At 36.9% G+C, this 15,230-nt stretch overlaps 1 protein-coding gene across 1 annotated transcript; it reads right to left on the bottom strand.

Moving 5' to 3' along the window:
- Window positions 1-969: 969 nt before the first annotated feature.
- LOC131902156 (vacuolar protein sorting-associated protein VTA1 homolog) lies at window positions 970-14,985 on the bottom strand (the record flags this gene model as incomplete). Its single annotated transcript, XM_059253200.1, has 4 exons — window positions 14,870-14,985; window positions 12,804-12,931; window positions 11,991-12,066; window positions 970-1,078 (listed from the first exon to the last, which is right to left on the bottom strand). Coding segments are annotated over exons 1-4 (394 nt in total), but the record flags the coding sequence as incomplete, so codon positions are not given.
- Between the last annotated feature and the right edge of the window lie 245 nt (window positions 14,986-15,230).

Below are 15,230 nucleotides of genomic sequence, written 5' to 3'. Positions count from 1 at the left end.
CCTGTCTGCCCACTGCCCACAGTCACTTCTGCATCGTAATAGCAGAACTGAACATCTGCACTAAGGATATGTGGTTCATATCCTTATAAACATATCCTTATATATACTTCCTGATCCTTTAAGAAAGCTTAATGACTCCTGCTGTAAATAATCACCTCCACAGATGCCCCCAAATCATCTCATAAAATGGAAGGATCATCTGGATTCGTCTCAGTTCAGCAAAAATAGTATATTGACTACATTTCTAGTAACTTTTAAAAGAAGGGAGAAACATTTTTCCCTTTCTTTTTCCTTCCATATTAACTATAGGTCAGATATAAATAACAAGATTTTCATATTTTTTATGATTAAATTGTATAAACCCACTTACTATGTAATAATATTAAAATTCTCCTGTACAAAGATTTTCTTTTGTAAGTCAAGGGCAAAACACTGTGAAAATAAAATAAATTGTGTGAAAAAGAGACTTTCTATATATGAGTACCCTTCCTTCCTTCTATAAAAAATAATCTCTCTAAAGTATTTACTATCTGAGTTTCAGTAGGATCTAGGAAGATGAGTATATGGAAATTAAAAATTCACTTCCCACTTCTGTATGATCTGTAATTTTTGGAGCCATGTAAAGTATTACTCTGTCCCCGGCCAATACAGAACAACTAAAAATAATACACAAAAACATCATAGCACTAATACAATATTCACTGGGGTTTGGGAATACTTCTAGGTCACACCGAAAGTGGACTGTCTTTCCTATGCAGAGATGAAGTCTGTGTGGATACAGGAGACAGTGAAGACACTTGGCTGAAATGGACAGAGAGCACATGCAAAGCTTTAATCTTAAATGTCCCTAAGTTCCTGGTTTTATAATTAGTGTAGATGAAATAGGCACCAGTATCATCTGAAAACTTTGAAATCTGAAAACTCAAGATTCTACTGAAACATTTCTACTTAGGACTCATAAATACATACCGTTATCTTCGTCTATTCCAACAGGGCCTGCTTGAGGAGTCTCCCCATTCTTTAAGCAGTTATGGATATATGTTGCCTTCCACCTTGCATACTTTCTGTGTTTCACATTCTAAAAGGGAATATATTTGTAGCACCATCAGAGCATGATAAAACACAAACGAGAAGTACTAACATGGGCTAAGTCACATTCCTGAGATGCAGTCTCTATTTGTGGGGTGCAGTGCTGAGAGTCTGACCATCTCTACATTCTACTGCTGATTCTTCCAGTGGTCAGGGCCTGGCAGATTCCACGAGGTCTTTTCATTAGAACACTATGGCATCACATCACAAAAAAAGGTCGCAAGGGAAGTGTTTGTGTCTTGCCAGCAAAATTTCTATCTCTTGGGTTCCTACAGAAATAGGTTACATGGAATTTTAAGCTAAAATATACAAGACAGAGACAATAGATAACTTGTTTCTAAAAAGATATATACAAATCCATAAAAATAAAACTAAGATGATAAAAGTGATATGTGGTTAATTTTCACTTCTACGTTGTCATATGCTGCTACCTAAGTGCTTGATCTGACTACCTGAGTTCTCAAGCGGGGAGGGAGGGTTTTATTCTGTTGTCTAAAGAGGAACTGCAAACGTCTCTCACTAAGGAGCCTGAACTTTCCTGGGTCAGCCCCAAGGCCTCCTTCCTGTCCCCTCATTCAGGTCTGACTGCACTTTGTTCCATTTCCTCAACAAGTTTTTAAAACAACTGTCCACACTTAGGTCTTCCTGGTTTTACTGTTCAGCTTATTGGCATGTGTGCTTGTTTTATTTCCTTTCAGTTCTCTCGGGTCACACACTAAGTCAGACAACTTGAATGAACCCACCTCTTTAGTGGCATGGATCTGTACCTCACTGAAGAGTAGCTTCTCTTGCTAATGTCATCAATAACCTATTTCTCTTGGGCAAGCCCAGTGGACATTTCTAGCCTTCCCTTGTCAAATCTGACAGCAGCATATTAAACCCTGGGCCATTTCTGTTTGTGAAACAGTCAGTCCCATTTTGTGACTATTTTTCTCCTTCCTCCATTTTTTTGCTACCTAAGCCCCTATCCAGCCTCCAAATAGTCTGAAAGCTCCTATTCTAGCAGAGACTGAAAACTAGTGGAGCAGTCAGTGTGACTCATATAGGACTTTTAACATCGCTTATGTTTCCCACAGTATTAGCAAAGTTACAGAAACCCATTATTTCTAACTGCTTTGGACCACTGGGATTACCTTTATTTGGCAGTGTATCTGAGCTGGGTGGCAGTTCCTTCAAATCATGCACTCATGCAGATCCATTAACACCACATCTCTCCCCTGCTCTTCCACTGCCCTGTCCCTGCATTCCGAGCTTCACACATCTTAGCATTTATTATCAGGTACAATGTGTTAACTCATAGCAGCCCATCTTTCTTCCCTATACTACTTACACAATTCCTACAAGCATCAGGACAGCAGTCATTCAACTTGTCTGTATATCTACATATTGATTTATATGGCTTCTGTTGTCTTTAATTCATCTTAAATGTACCTAACTTGCTTCTGACAAGTATCTGATAATGTGGTTATTTCTACTATGAAGTCACATATACAACTAAAATGAATCTGCCCCAAATTGCTTTCTTGATTCTCCCCAGTCTCTTCTCTCAGTTAACTTCATTCATTGAAGGACAGATATCTGTGGGAGTCATTTTTAGCATCCCTATCTTATCTCTGGCCACTTCCATCTAATTCACCTGATTTTGCTTTTGAAAATCATGTTCTTTATCTCCATATTTCTAAGATTCCCTTAACCTCCTAATATGTCTCTATATTTTTAACCCATCTTCCTCTGTATTTTCCTCATCAAGTGCTCAGATCAATCTTCTAAAACATAAACCCATTCATATCAAATCTTTTCAGTGGCTTCCCCATGCACTTGGGCTATACAAGTCTTTCCTACTCGGTTCATAACTGTCTAAGCTCCTCAGTCTTCCTATCCTCTTCACTCTATCATGCAGCTTTCTGGACAGTTTCTATCTCTAAACATGTCCAGGCCCACATATGCTGCTATCTCTGGCTGTTTCTACTTTTTCTCACAAGGTATATTTATTTACTCCCTACTCATTCCTTATGGGGTGCATCAAATATTAATTCCTCAACAAGGTTTTCCTGACCTACCCAATCTAAAACTAAGTAATTTATTTTTTAACATTTGCCATAATTTATAATTATCTACTTATATTTATAAAACATATAAAAACACTTACATCACCAAAGGCAGTCTACTGTTTGCCTCTGTACATGTCTCTGGTTTTGTTCTAGTACTCAGCAGCTGCTTAACAACATCTCCTATCTGATGAATGTGTGCTAACAGAAATTATCACTTTCTCCAATAACGTAGCAAAATTGCTTGGCTATGTATGCATTATTCAGGTTAGGAACTTCAACTGAATTGACTATACAGTTATATAGGACAATTTGAAATTTCCAAAGTTTGACTGCTGAACTTGTTCAGGGTTGGAGGACTTTTGAAACAGGGTATCATTCTAAGGCCTAGGCTAGCTGTCTAGGCTCTTGAGTGCTGTATAATCCAGGCTGGTCTTAAACTTGGGGCAATTCTCTTGCTTCAGCCTCCCAAGTGCTGGGATTATAGCACGAGGCACCACACCAGACTAGTAGTTTCTGACCTACAGAAACAGCACTGTTTTTTCCCTTCTCTTTCACTGCCTTTAATAAAAACAAAACCAAACCAAACATAAATGTCAAAGCACTGAGTTTCCATTAGTTTTATGATTTCAAAATCCCATACAAACTGGGACTGATGGTGTACAAACACTAAATTATCCAACTCAAGAGTTTCTGGGTTTACATGTACACTTGAATCCCATATCTACAAATGACATTATTTTAAAACACTCATTATCCTATCCTCCAGTTGTAAAATTGAAGTTATTACTTATTTTAAATATATGTAGTTACTATGGATATTTTTGTAGTTTAATAAACATTTGCTATTAAGACTTTAAATTAGCAAGTAAGAGATATAAAGTAAGCCTGTGTTCTATTTGCCCCTTGGAGCTAATCATCCAGCTATGAACACAGGAAACATATTACATCAGCTACAACAAGTAGGGAACATTAAACTTGTCTCTTGTGGTAAGTGTTTAAATACTTCTGTCTTAGTTAGGGTTTCTATTGCTGTAAGAGACACCATGACCTCGGCAACTCTTACAAAGAAAACACTTAATTGGGGTGGCTCGTTTACAGTTTCAGAGGTTCAGTCCATTATCATCATGTTGGGGAGCATGGCAGCGTGCAGGCAGACACGGTATTGAAGCTGAAGTGCTACATCTTGCAGGTGACAGGAAATCGACTGATAGTCACACTGAGGGAAGCTTGAGCAAAACAGACCTCAAAGCCTGTTCCCACAGTGAGATACTTCCTCCATCAAAGCCACACCTACTTCAACAAGCCACATTCTAATAGTGCCACTTGTTTTGGGGACCATTCTTTCAAACCACCACAAATTCAGAAAGAAAAAAGTATGCTCAAAGATCCCTGGGAGGAGAAATGTTATTTTTGGTTTGGTCTTTAAGACAAACATGATGTGAAAAGGTGGAGAGAAAAGCAAGACCAGGCTAGAGAGAAAGAAAGTTCTATGCAGCCAGAAAGGCGGAAATAAAGAGAAGTTAAGATGAATGGAAACTCAATCTGGATGGGCAAGAAGATTATGGGTGAGTTGGATAAGAGAAATCCAAAACAAGATTAAAGTTTTAGCCAACAACTTTTTATCACCCTCCAGGTTACAAAGCACTTTTATACACTTTCCTATTTGGCCCTTCACAATCATCTTGAGGTGCAAGCAAGTTATATTTTACTTCCTGTATAGGTGAACAAAACCCCACTTTGGTCTGGCATTCAAGGCCTTCCACATTAATGATTCTGCTTTAGTCTCAGTCATGCCATTTCCTGCATGCTACTTCCTCACACTATTCTCCCTTTCCTACCATGGTCAGCTTGTGGTCAAATGTCTCCTCTTCTTCAAGGCTCAGCTCAAATATTTATTCCCAAATAGCCCCCCGGGCTTGCAGGAAGTTAGTAATTATTTGTCATTTCCTCAAGGCAGACACTATGCTAACTGCTGAGGGAGACAGGAGGAAAGAGACAGCACAAATATTCCATACAGTTCAACATGAAGGCCCACCAGTAACTGCCATCTCTAAATGTGAGCCCTTTCTTCCAAAGTTCTGCTCTCAGCTTCTGTTGGAGAAGAAAACACACACTTACTTCCAAGAAATAAGAGAAAAAGGCCTGGGTCTCACGGTATCCCTGGTGGGCACGTTGTCAATGGTCAAAGATTTCTACAAGGTCCTACCATTTCCATGCAGGGGATCCAAGGAAATAAGCATCTAACACCCAGCTATTTGGAGAGACCATATTCAAACCACAGTGGTAAGATATTTCTTCTTCATCCTTTTCACTTAGGGCTGATTAATCTTATTATTACTTAGCTAACAATGGTCATATTTTAGTAATAAAACCAGGCACACTTTGGCAAGCTACAATGATCATGATACAACTTGTAATTCAGATGGAAAATATGAACCAAGAGGAAATAACTTTAGAAGGTCACTTAATGTGTATTTAGGATGTATCTAGTAAAAAGAGGATACTTCTGTACACAAATGAACTGCATCTTTATATAAGTTAACCTTGTCTGTAGATTTCGTGGAAGAGCTGTATTATGACTGCCTAAGATTCACTCCTAGTTTCATATTGTGAGAAGTTTAAACCATCCTCAGCACCGTTACTAAGTATGTAAAGTTTTAAGAGAATATTAGTTTAAGTTAAAGAGAATCTACATTAGTAAACATATGAAAAAATATTTCCAACAACAAAGAAAAATTTGTTTTTAAGTCCCTATTTTCCAAAACCCTGGCATGAATAATATATAGCAGAAATTTCTGACAGTTTTTTTTTTTTTTTTTTTTTTTTTTTTTTTTTTTTTTTTTTTTTTTTTGGTTTTTCGAGACAGGGTTTCTCTGTGTAGCTTTGCGCCTTTCCTGGGACTCACTTGGTAGCCCAGGCTGGCCTCGAACTCACAGAGATCCGCCTGGCTCTGCCTCCCGAGTGCTGGGATTAAAGGCGTGCGCCACCACCGCCCGGCTAATTTCTGACAGTTTTAACTTGAGTTAACAGATATCTGAATGCTGTTGTAAAAATAGAGAATGTTTGATGAGGCACAGTATTTTAAGAGGAAAGTTTCAAGATGTCAATATTTGTAAAATCCATTCACTCTTTTGGCTGATTAAGACATCCTTTCTGGGAAACAGGAATTGTTAAAGGAGCTTTTACTTCTGTCCCTGGCCCCAAGTTCCTGTTTTGTAACTAAACTGATGAAAATCACTGACGATGGCAAATTTCACCTGGTAGAGTCAGCAGCGGACACGAAGCTCTCCACTGAATTCTCAATGCACTGCCTGGACTAGCCCTCAGAGCTGCTCGACTGGTAGGAAAACACAAAGCTGGATCAGGTGTTCTCTAACTAAGTGCACACAGGAATGAAAGGAGATTTAATTCCAAATAAAAACCAAATTCGCCCCAAGCTTGTAGACTTGGAAAAGCCAATATAACCAGTTTCTGGAACACACAGACTTCACTTTCAAGAGAGTCCTAGTGACCTTTAGTTCTTCTTCCCTGACTTTTTGTCTTAAACTACCTAAATTCAACATCACAAATATCCTCATTACTCACGTTAACTGCTTTCATCAATGTTAGTATTTCTGAACACTTCTGTACTCACTCTATACTAGATGGCACTTTCTACACATTCTGCACTTTCTGGACCCTAAGACCTTGTTGTATCACCCCCATTGCTTTAATCTCCAATAGTATTTGGTTTACAGGCTCTCCAGGTCTCGTGATTTTCTTTTTTCCTTGGTGACATTGCAATCAACCCTTTATACTGGCTTGTTCTCGTTATACAGGGCCTGGACTTCCACCAACTAGTTCTTAGATACCTCTTCTTCCCCACTTAACCTTGATTCTCTGTTCCAGGGTGATGGTTTGAATTAGAATGGCACCCATAGACTCATATATTTGCTTAGTTCCTAGTTGATGAACTGCTTGGATTAGGAGGTGTGTCCTTGTTGGAGGAGGTGGGTAGCTGGAGGTGGTCTTTGAGGTTTCAAAAGCCCAGGCCAGGCCAAATTTTGCACTCTGTTTGTGGATCATGATGCAAAGCTCTGAGCTCCAGCACCATGCTTGTCTGCTTCCAGCCATCATAATAATGGACTAACCCTCTGAAATTGAGCAAGTCCCCATTTAAGTACTTTCTTTTATTTTTTATTTATTTTTTTGGTTTTTCGAGACAGGGTTTCTCTGTGTAGCTTTGCGCCTTTCCTGGAACTTGCTGGCCTTGAACTCACAGAGATCCGCTTGGCTCTGCCTCCCGAGTGCTGGGATTAAAGGCGTGCGCCACCACCGCCCGGCTACTTTCTTTTATAAAAATTGCCTTGGTCATGTTGGCTTTAAACAACAACATATAAAAAGTCCCAAATTTATGTCTTCTTTTAGACTCTTTCAAACCTCAAAACTAACACATCTAATTAAACATTTCACTTGTAGGCTTGGTAGCCTCCCCTCACCCCATCTTCCATATAATTTTTTTACGTAGAGGCAATATATGAGGGGCAGCCAAGTTTTAAAACCTAGTAAAAAGATCAGATTTGGGGGAAATATTTTCCTATTAGAAGAAATAAATTCCTAAATTAATAAAGGTATAATGATCTTGTAGACCTCAGTGTTATATTTCAACTGACAATAAGCCACTACTACAATAGAATCTTCTCAACGTTCAGCTCCATTGATCCCTTCACTAAATCTGTTCCTTCTCATGCCAATTCTGACATGTCTGAATGGCAGTTCTCTTTTTGTTATTTGCTATTGCTCTGAGGTACTAACTAGGCTAGGCTTAAACTAGGTTAGCCTGGAACTCATGATCTTCTGTGGCCTTTGCCTCCTGAGTGCTGGGATTACAGTACACTACCATATATGGCTTGCAACACCATTCTCAACAGCTGCTCAAGGCCATGCTCTCAGTCATGCTCTTATCATCTACTTCTATCAGCGCTATGACAGAAACACACCCAGAATCCAACTACTTGTCGTCATGACTTCCACTGTAAAGTCAGGTCTGAACAAGCAATATCTTTCATTGATCATTTAATGTCTGCTTTTCCTAGTCAATCCTTGTCTACTACCCTGAAAATAGTAACTGTTTAGATAAAGACAATTCTTAGCCATTATGCTTGAATTCTTCCTCCTCATCTTAATCTCTAAATCTCTATTATTCTCCCTATCATTTTCCATTCAGTCACAGAATTCCCCTTGCTACCCAGTCTTGGATGAGTAGTTCATATTAGCTTCAGAATCATTACGGTACTTATCAAGAGCATGAATTCCATCTAAAACTGCCTCCTCCTGGACTATCTGTGTGTTTTTTCCCCCTCATCATCTTTAAGGTTTTGCTAAAATGTTGCCTGATTCTCAGCAAGGCCTTTCCAAATCAACTTACTTACAAATTCTTATTCCTAACTTCGATTTGTCAATTACAGCTATTGAAATGTAGCAATAAACTTTTTTTTTTTTTGTTAAACTTGAATATACAATGACTTGGGGTTCAGTGGATAATGTTGAGGATATTGGTAAAATCTCCAAGTTATAAAAAGAAGTGGAAAAAAAATTCCTGAGAGGGAATTTACAGCTTTCAGAAAATATTCAAAGCAACCGAAAAACAAACAAACAAACAAACAAATAAAAACAAAACAAAACAAAAGGCTAGTAATCTCTTAGTGCTTACAGCACTTTTACCTCTGGTCCCTAAAATATATCATACAAACAAATGATGGTCTATACAGTGCCCTGGAGCAAGAAATATAGTAAGAAATACTTGAGAAACAAGCAATAAAAATTGTTATAATAGTGACTATATATTGAAGTACTTGTAATTACTTATTACATACACTTTCTGACAGGTTTAGACAAGAGTTTTATAGGTGCATAATTTTCAAAGCAACCATAATCTCACAAAACAAGATTTTAAAGAGGAGAGCAAAATTTTACTTCAAAAATTAATTAAAATTAAATCCACATATTAGAATTTATCTATTCTATTATCATAACATTGGTATGTATATTCAAATATTTAATAATATAGTTTCATTAAACTTATGGGGAAGTTTTAACAACAGTATATATATTATATTATATATAGGTAGATACACTACATCTGGTCAAGCTATTCCACACATCTTGCAATCATTTTCCTCAGAGGGAAGACAATCTCATACACAACAGAATCAAGATCAGGAATATTCACACACAGGAGTACTATCTGCTTCACAGCCATAACATTCTGTCAACTGCACCAGTAATGTCCTCTGCAGTTCCTTCTCCCAAGGCAGACAGCTAATCTAAGAGACGCATGCATTATTTAGTCATACTGAGTAATCATGGCTATTTAATTTCAATCTGATAAAGACTGTTTCTCCTGACCCTGACATAAAAAAATGCTAGCATAGTTATAAAATGTCTATTGATTAGATCTGTTGGATGTTTCTTCATGTTTGGTTTACATAATATATTTTGAACAGCACTGCCACAGACTACTTAATATTGAATAGGTAATGGTGATGTTGGCTTGCTCCAATACTAGTGATGCCAGGTTTCTCAACCTGCTTAAAGAGGTCCATGTTTTTCCCTTATAAATTCACGGTTTCTCTCATTGAAGCTATTAAGTAATCTGAGGGGAGATAGTTAATAGGCTTTAATGCTATAAAGAGTTTCTCTGTTCTTCCATCACTTACTCATTTTATTACATTTAACACTATGGCCCCACTGATTTATAAACTTAGGTTATTGTCTACTGTTATCAGACTTGCACTGATGCTCAAATTTTTCCTCTCTTTTCCTTCCACCCCCTTACTTACTTACTTATCCATCCACCCACCCACCCACCCATCCATCCATCCATCCATCCATCCATCCATCCATCTACCTAGAGGTAGGGTCTCAACATAGCTTAGGCTGGCCTTCAACTTAAAATCTTCCTATCTCAATTTTCCAAGTGTAGAATACCATACTATGATTTTCTGGCACAAGAAGGTCCAACCTAATGCACTGCTTTCCTGACCTGAACTACAATGCAGTCATTTTTTTTTTTTTTTTTTTTTTTTTAAACAAGAGTTCCTGTTACAAAAGACTGGTGCTGAGAACCAGATCAGGTACTCAGGCTGTTCTCTGTTGCTGGGCTCCATTGTTTTTAGATTGTTTTGGTATAGAGAAACAGGAACTAGGCTGTATATGCTTTTTACACATATTACATACACACAAATTATATACATTAAAATAGCATATATCCATATGCATAAATGTGTATATATAAACCAATGTCTTCAGAAGCATGAATTAAGATCCTCTACTTTTGCAACACAATGTACATCTCCCTCTCTCCTTGTACTTAGTTCCTACCACAGTGCAAACCTGCTGCCCTCTGTATTTGCCTATCTGCTTAATCCCAGAGTAGAGTAAGCCACTTTATAACTGTCAGCTCACCCCAAAGAAGCCTAGAAATAGTGCAATACTGACATTTTTTCAATAAAACTGATACATCATTTGAGATGTATAAACATTAAATATAAATTATTATTTTGATAAATAGATGTTGGTGTAAATATACAATATATGTAATTTCTAACTAATCGAAATGTTTCTCTATAGCACTTTCAGATCCATTTCCCCATTACCCCCATAAAAACCCTTCAAAGTATTTTTCATTTTTTTGTATTAGAATGAACTTGTCTATATTATTTACAGGCAAACATGAACAGTGTACCATTAGATTCTTCTTTTGATCAGCATTTCTACAAAATTCACCCATATTCTAGGCTACATCATTTGTTAATTCCATATGATACTGAATAACACTATAATTTTGTTTATTAATTGCTCAGATGTACATATCTGGGTTGTTTCCAGATTTTGGCTGTTATGAATAAATTTCCAACAAGCAAGCTCTTTTTCTAGACATATGTTTTTGTTTCTCTTGGGTAAGTACCAGAAAAGGAAGTGCTGGGTAAAAACGGTGTGAGTATGTTTAATTTTATAAAACCTGCCAATTCTTTCCACTCAGTAGTTATAACATCTAACATTTTCTCCAAAAAAGGTCTGGTTTTTCTTCATTCTAAACATTTCAGGGGCCAGTCTTTATTTGCTTGGTTAATTTTACTGAATGTTAAAGCTACTGGTTTTGTTTTGTGATTTTTCTTTTTTTTATCAGTGACTGAGTAGATTTTTAAAATCTCTAACTATAATTATAAATTTTTAAAGATTTTGTGCTAAGTATTCCATATTTGAAAATCTTGTTATGGGGTATACTGACATTTGAAAGTGTACCATTTTCTTCATGACCTGACTCCTGACCACTATGAAATGTCTCATGTAATATGAGACAGTAATATGTTCTAAAAGCTTACTTTGCTTATCATTGCTCCTTGGCTTTTGGAGACTTAGTCTCTGACATGAATGTCCTTTGCTATATTTTTACTTTAGAAAGAGCACCCGTGCTCCTAAAGGCTGAGCTGTCTCCCCTGCCCCATCTTCATCTATTTCAAGTGAATATTGTTATCAACAGGATTCTGATAAACAACTTTTTATTTCTGCTTTTTTCCCCCTATTCTTCTTTGTTAAGCACTTGTATTTACAATCACATAACTTTCTAGCTTCTTTATCTTTTCTTTTTTTTAAATAAGAAATCAAATATCTCCCAAAGCATTGCTATCCTGTGTGTAAAGTGTTGTTTCATTTGACTTTCAAAATGTAGCTAGAAAAAAAATTTACCATTTTTGCTTCCATTATACTTCGGACAGACATGCTGGTCTGAGTAAATAACCCAATAGAAAACTAATAAAAAGCACCATTACTCATCTTCAACTGTGAGACAGTAAGGTGCACACTCACTTCATCTGTTAGCTCACCAAACACTGTTATGACATCTATTAAGAGGCTTGCAGTGTAGAAGGACTTGATCATGTTTCTGGAAGAGAAAAGGGGATCGAATTAAACAAACATTGAAATGTAGTCATGTACTTATAAGAAAAAAAATACGTTTAAAAATACTGAAATTAATGCTTGAAATAAAATCTACTCCAAGAACACAAACGGGAGTCCATTGCAAATGTCATCAGAAGAAACAAACACACTGTAAGTAAATGCTACAAGGTTTTATCACGGAGTTTGATTTTGCAATGTCAACTACTGCCTGAATCTATATCGAAGAACAATACATTTCTATGGTTTTAAATATTATAATAATGACCGATCAGTCCTCTAAATTGGCTGGTATTCTTTCTTGTTTTTGTATCATTTGTTTTTTGAGACAGTGTCTTGCATGTAGCCTCTGTTGGCCTTGAATGTTGGATGACCCTCTTATCTCGAAATAGCTATGTGCCACCACACCCAGCTTGGCTGGTATCCTTTTAAAATTGACACCATCAGAACAAATTTGTTTTGACTAAAATCAACTCAGATTTTTACTAAATGTAAAGACTGGCTAATTGGGATAAATTTACTGAGAAATGAGTTGGACATAAATCATTTCTAAAGCTAGAAATAGAAAAGCCCACATTTGTAACCTAAAAATCACTGTGGATTACAATTCCAAAATATATAAACCATTACTCAGGTGGTCAGAAAGTATTCAACTGGACACTAGGTAATTCTGGTCAGAAAGCAGCTAAACTTTAGAAGTTTTTATTTTCCTTCCTCACTTACTTGTGAAATCGTCCAGCTCGATCTTCATTGTCTGCATACAAGAACATTTTCAAAGCATAATTTTCCAAATGGGCACAACCAACTATTTCTTGAGTAACAGCTTCATTATCCCCCAACTGTTTCTTAAGCTAAAATAAAATCAGACACATAGCTCATGATTCTGTATTCTCAGAAGGGTCTACTTAAGCACAAGTAATCTAATAATTACTTTAAGTAAATTACTTTACATTCATTTCAATAAGAACTGTAACAGCAAATCTTATGAAATAGCTCTACCCCAGCCTCCTGTATTCAAACAAAAGCCCGATTCCCTCACAGGGATGGAAATGTAGAGGTATAATGGAGCTTTATGGATGAAAACAACCCAAAATAAAAGACAACATTGCCAAGTACCAAATCCTGCTAAATATTACCCAGCCACTAACAACTACCCTAAAATGGAACTAGAAACTTCTCAAGCACATAATTTAAAATTTAACTTTGACCTATTTCAGTTTGCATCAAATATAAAAGAGTAAGACTAGAAGCATTACTGTGTCCTAAAATAATGCCTCTAGAATACAGTTTAAAGGAGAGCTCACACTAAACTATGAGAGGTGTAAAGTGACAAATTCCTTACCAGATTATTTTAAACTTAGACACAAGTCAACACAACTTACAACTATGCGGATTTTCAGTTTGCATATCCCTCCACTACACATACAGTAATTTGAAATATTTTAAAACCAAAGCAGTTCCTGTTTTGCTTGTCTAGGACCATTAATTGAAACAAAATAATTTTCAGGAGCATCATATTTAGGCAACCCTAATTGCTTTTACTAGAGGCTGGCTGGAAAGAGAGCTCAGGAGCACTTGCAGAGGACATGGGTTCAGTGCTCAGCACCCACATAGTGGCTTACAAAAATCTTGTCACTCAAGTACCAGGGGGAATCTGATGCCTTCTTCTGGCTTCTGTAGGCACTGAACACATGGGGAACACTTGTATACATTCAGGGAAACACGCACACACGCAAAAAATATCTCAGGATTGCCTAAAAAGTCAGCCGAGGTAAAAACTCTAAAAATTAAAACAGAATAATTTAATCTCCAGGAGATATATGTAATGTTGAAATTTAATTTTGCCTAACCTTATTCTAACCACCCAAATCCTCATATAACACAATTTACTGTGTTTAACCTGCAAACTGATTTGTAAAAGCAGACTTGGTCCTAAAAAATTAGTGAAAATATGTCACTTCATCTTATGTACATGCAAAAATATCTGATAAAATCAAGACATTTTGAATGCTTTAAAGTCTAATGCAAACACTGTATCATAGAGATAAGCACTCATGTGAATGAACTTACCTCACTCGTTGTGATTGTACACATTGCAAAGAACTGAGTTCTGCTCAGTCTGAAGCTTTACCTTAGCTGTTATTAGCAGTGTGAAAGACCATAATCTGTATAAATGTCAGTGAAAGGTAAGACTTTCCGAGTTCACTGTGATTTGTGAAAGGCACTGTCCATCTTCCCCAGTGGCATCTCATGCAATGGCACTATAATTCACCTTATCTCCACGGAAGCCACATCAGAAACCGGGGACTTTGGGTCATAGACAGTGACAAGAAGTCACAGAGGACACTTCTATATGGTTGCCAATTACAACTAGGCTCTAAGTTCTACGGTGGACTGGTCCTTTGATCTGAATAGTAACTCTGGAATAATAAAGCAAAACAATAAAAACCTTAAAAGGTTCTGGGCTAACATAAATTGTTTACTTTTGGTATGTATTACTTTTGTTTTTTTAAGACAAATAATGCAAGTGATGCAATTAACAAATACCTCAACAGACAGAAAGTAAGCCCACAGCTGTAAAGGACGCAACAATAACAGAGCCTACTTTACACTTGAAACTCCCCTGGACAGAGTGTGGGTGTTTAAGACTCCTCCTTTTATTTCAGGTGTAATGACATTGCTAAGTGTTGCTGGGGAAGAATTGAAATGACAGAAAACACATGCACAAACACACAAAATGAAATGCCATAGAAAACAGTCAGATAGTAAGTTATTGGTGGTTAACTTACAGCTTCTAACTGGTCCATTAGCTTTGATAAAAATTTACGACACTCAGGAGTTTTACTATCAATCTTCATTCCAGTTTGCATAGCATATAAACGACCTACACAGAAAAGAAAAATATGTTGGTTTTAAATTTCTATACATTAAAAAAATGCCCATCAGTTATTTAACTACGTCCATGGTTAAGAACTTTATAGCACCCATTTGTGAGGATAAATTCCACTTGTTAGGATGAAACTGGAAGGCATGCAGACCTGGAGCGGGAGTCTAATCAACCTTGGCTGTTCTATAATCTGGTATTTTCCTTTTTCCATGACGTTGATCTCATCGGCCTTGTGTATAGACTTCCACGGTTATTGCTCTTGA

The sequence above is a fragment of the Peromyscus eremicus genome, unplaced genomic scaffold, assembly GCF_949786415.1.
Source record: "Peromyscus eremicus unplaced genomic scaffold, PerEre_H2_v1 PerEre#2#unplaced_3345, whole genome shotgun sequence".
In the NCBI taxonomy this organism is placed as follows: Eukaryota; Metazoa; Chordata; class Mammalia; order Rodentia; family Cricetidae; genus Peromyscus; species Peromyscus eremicus.
This window is presented reverse-complemented; position numbering and strand designations above follow the sequence as displayed.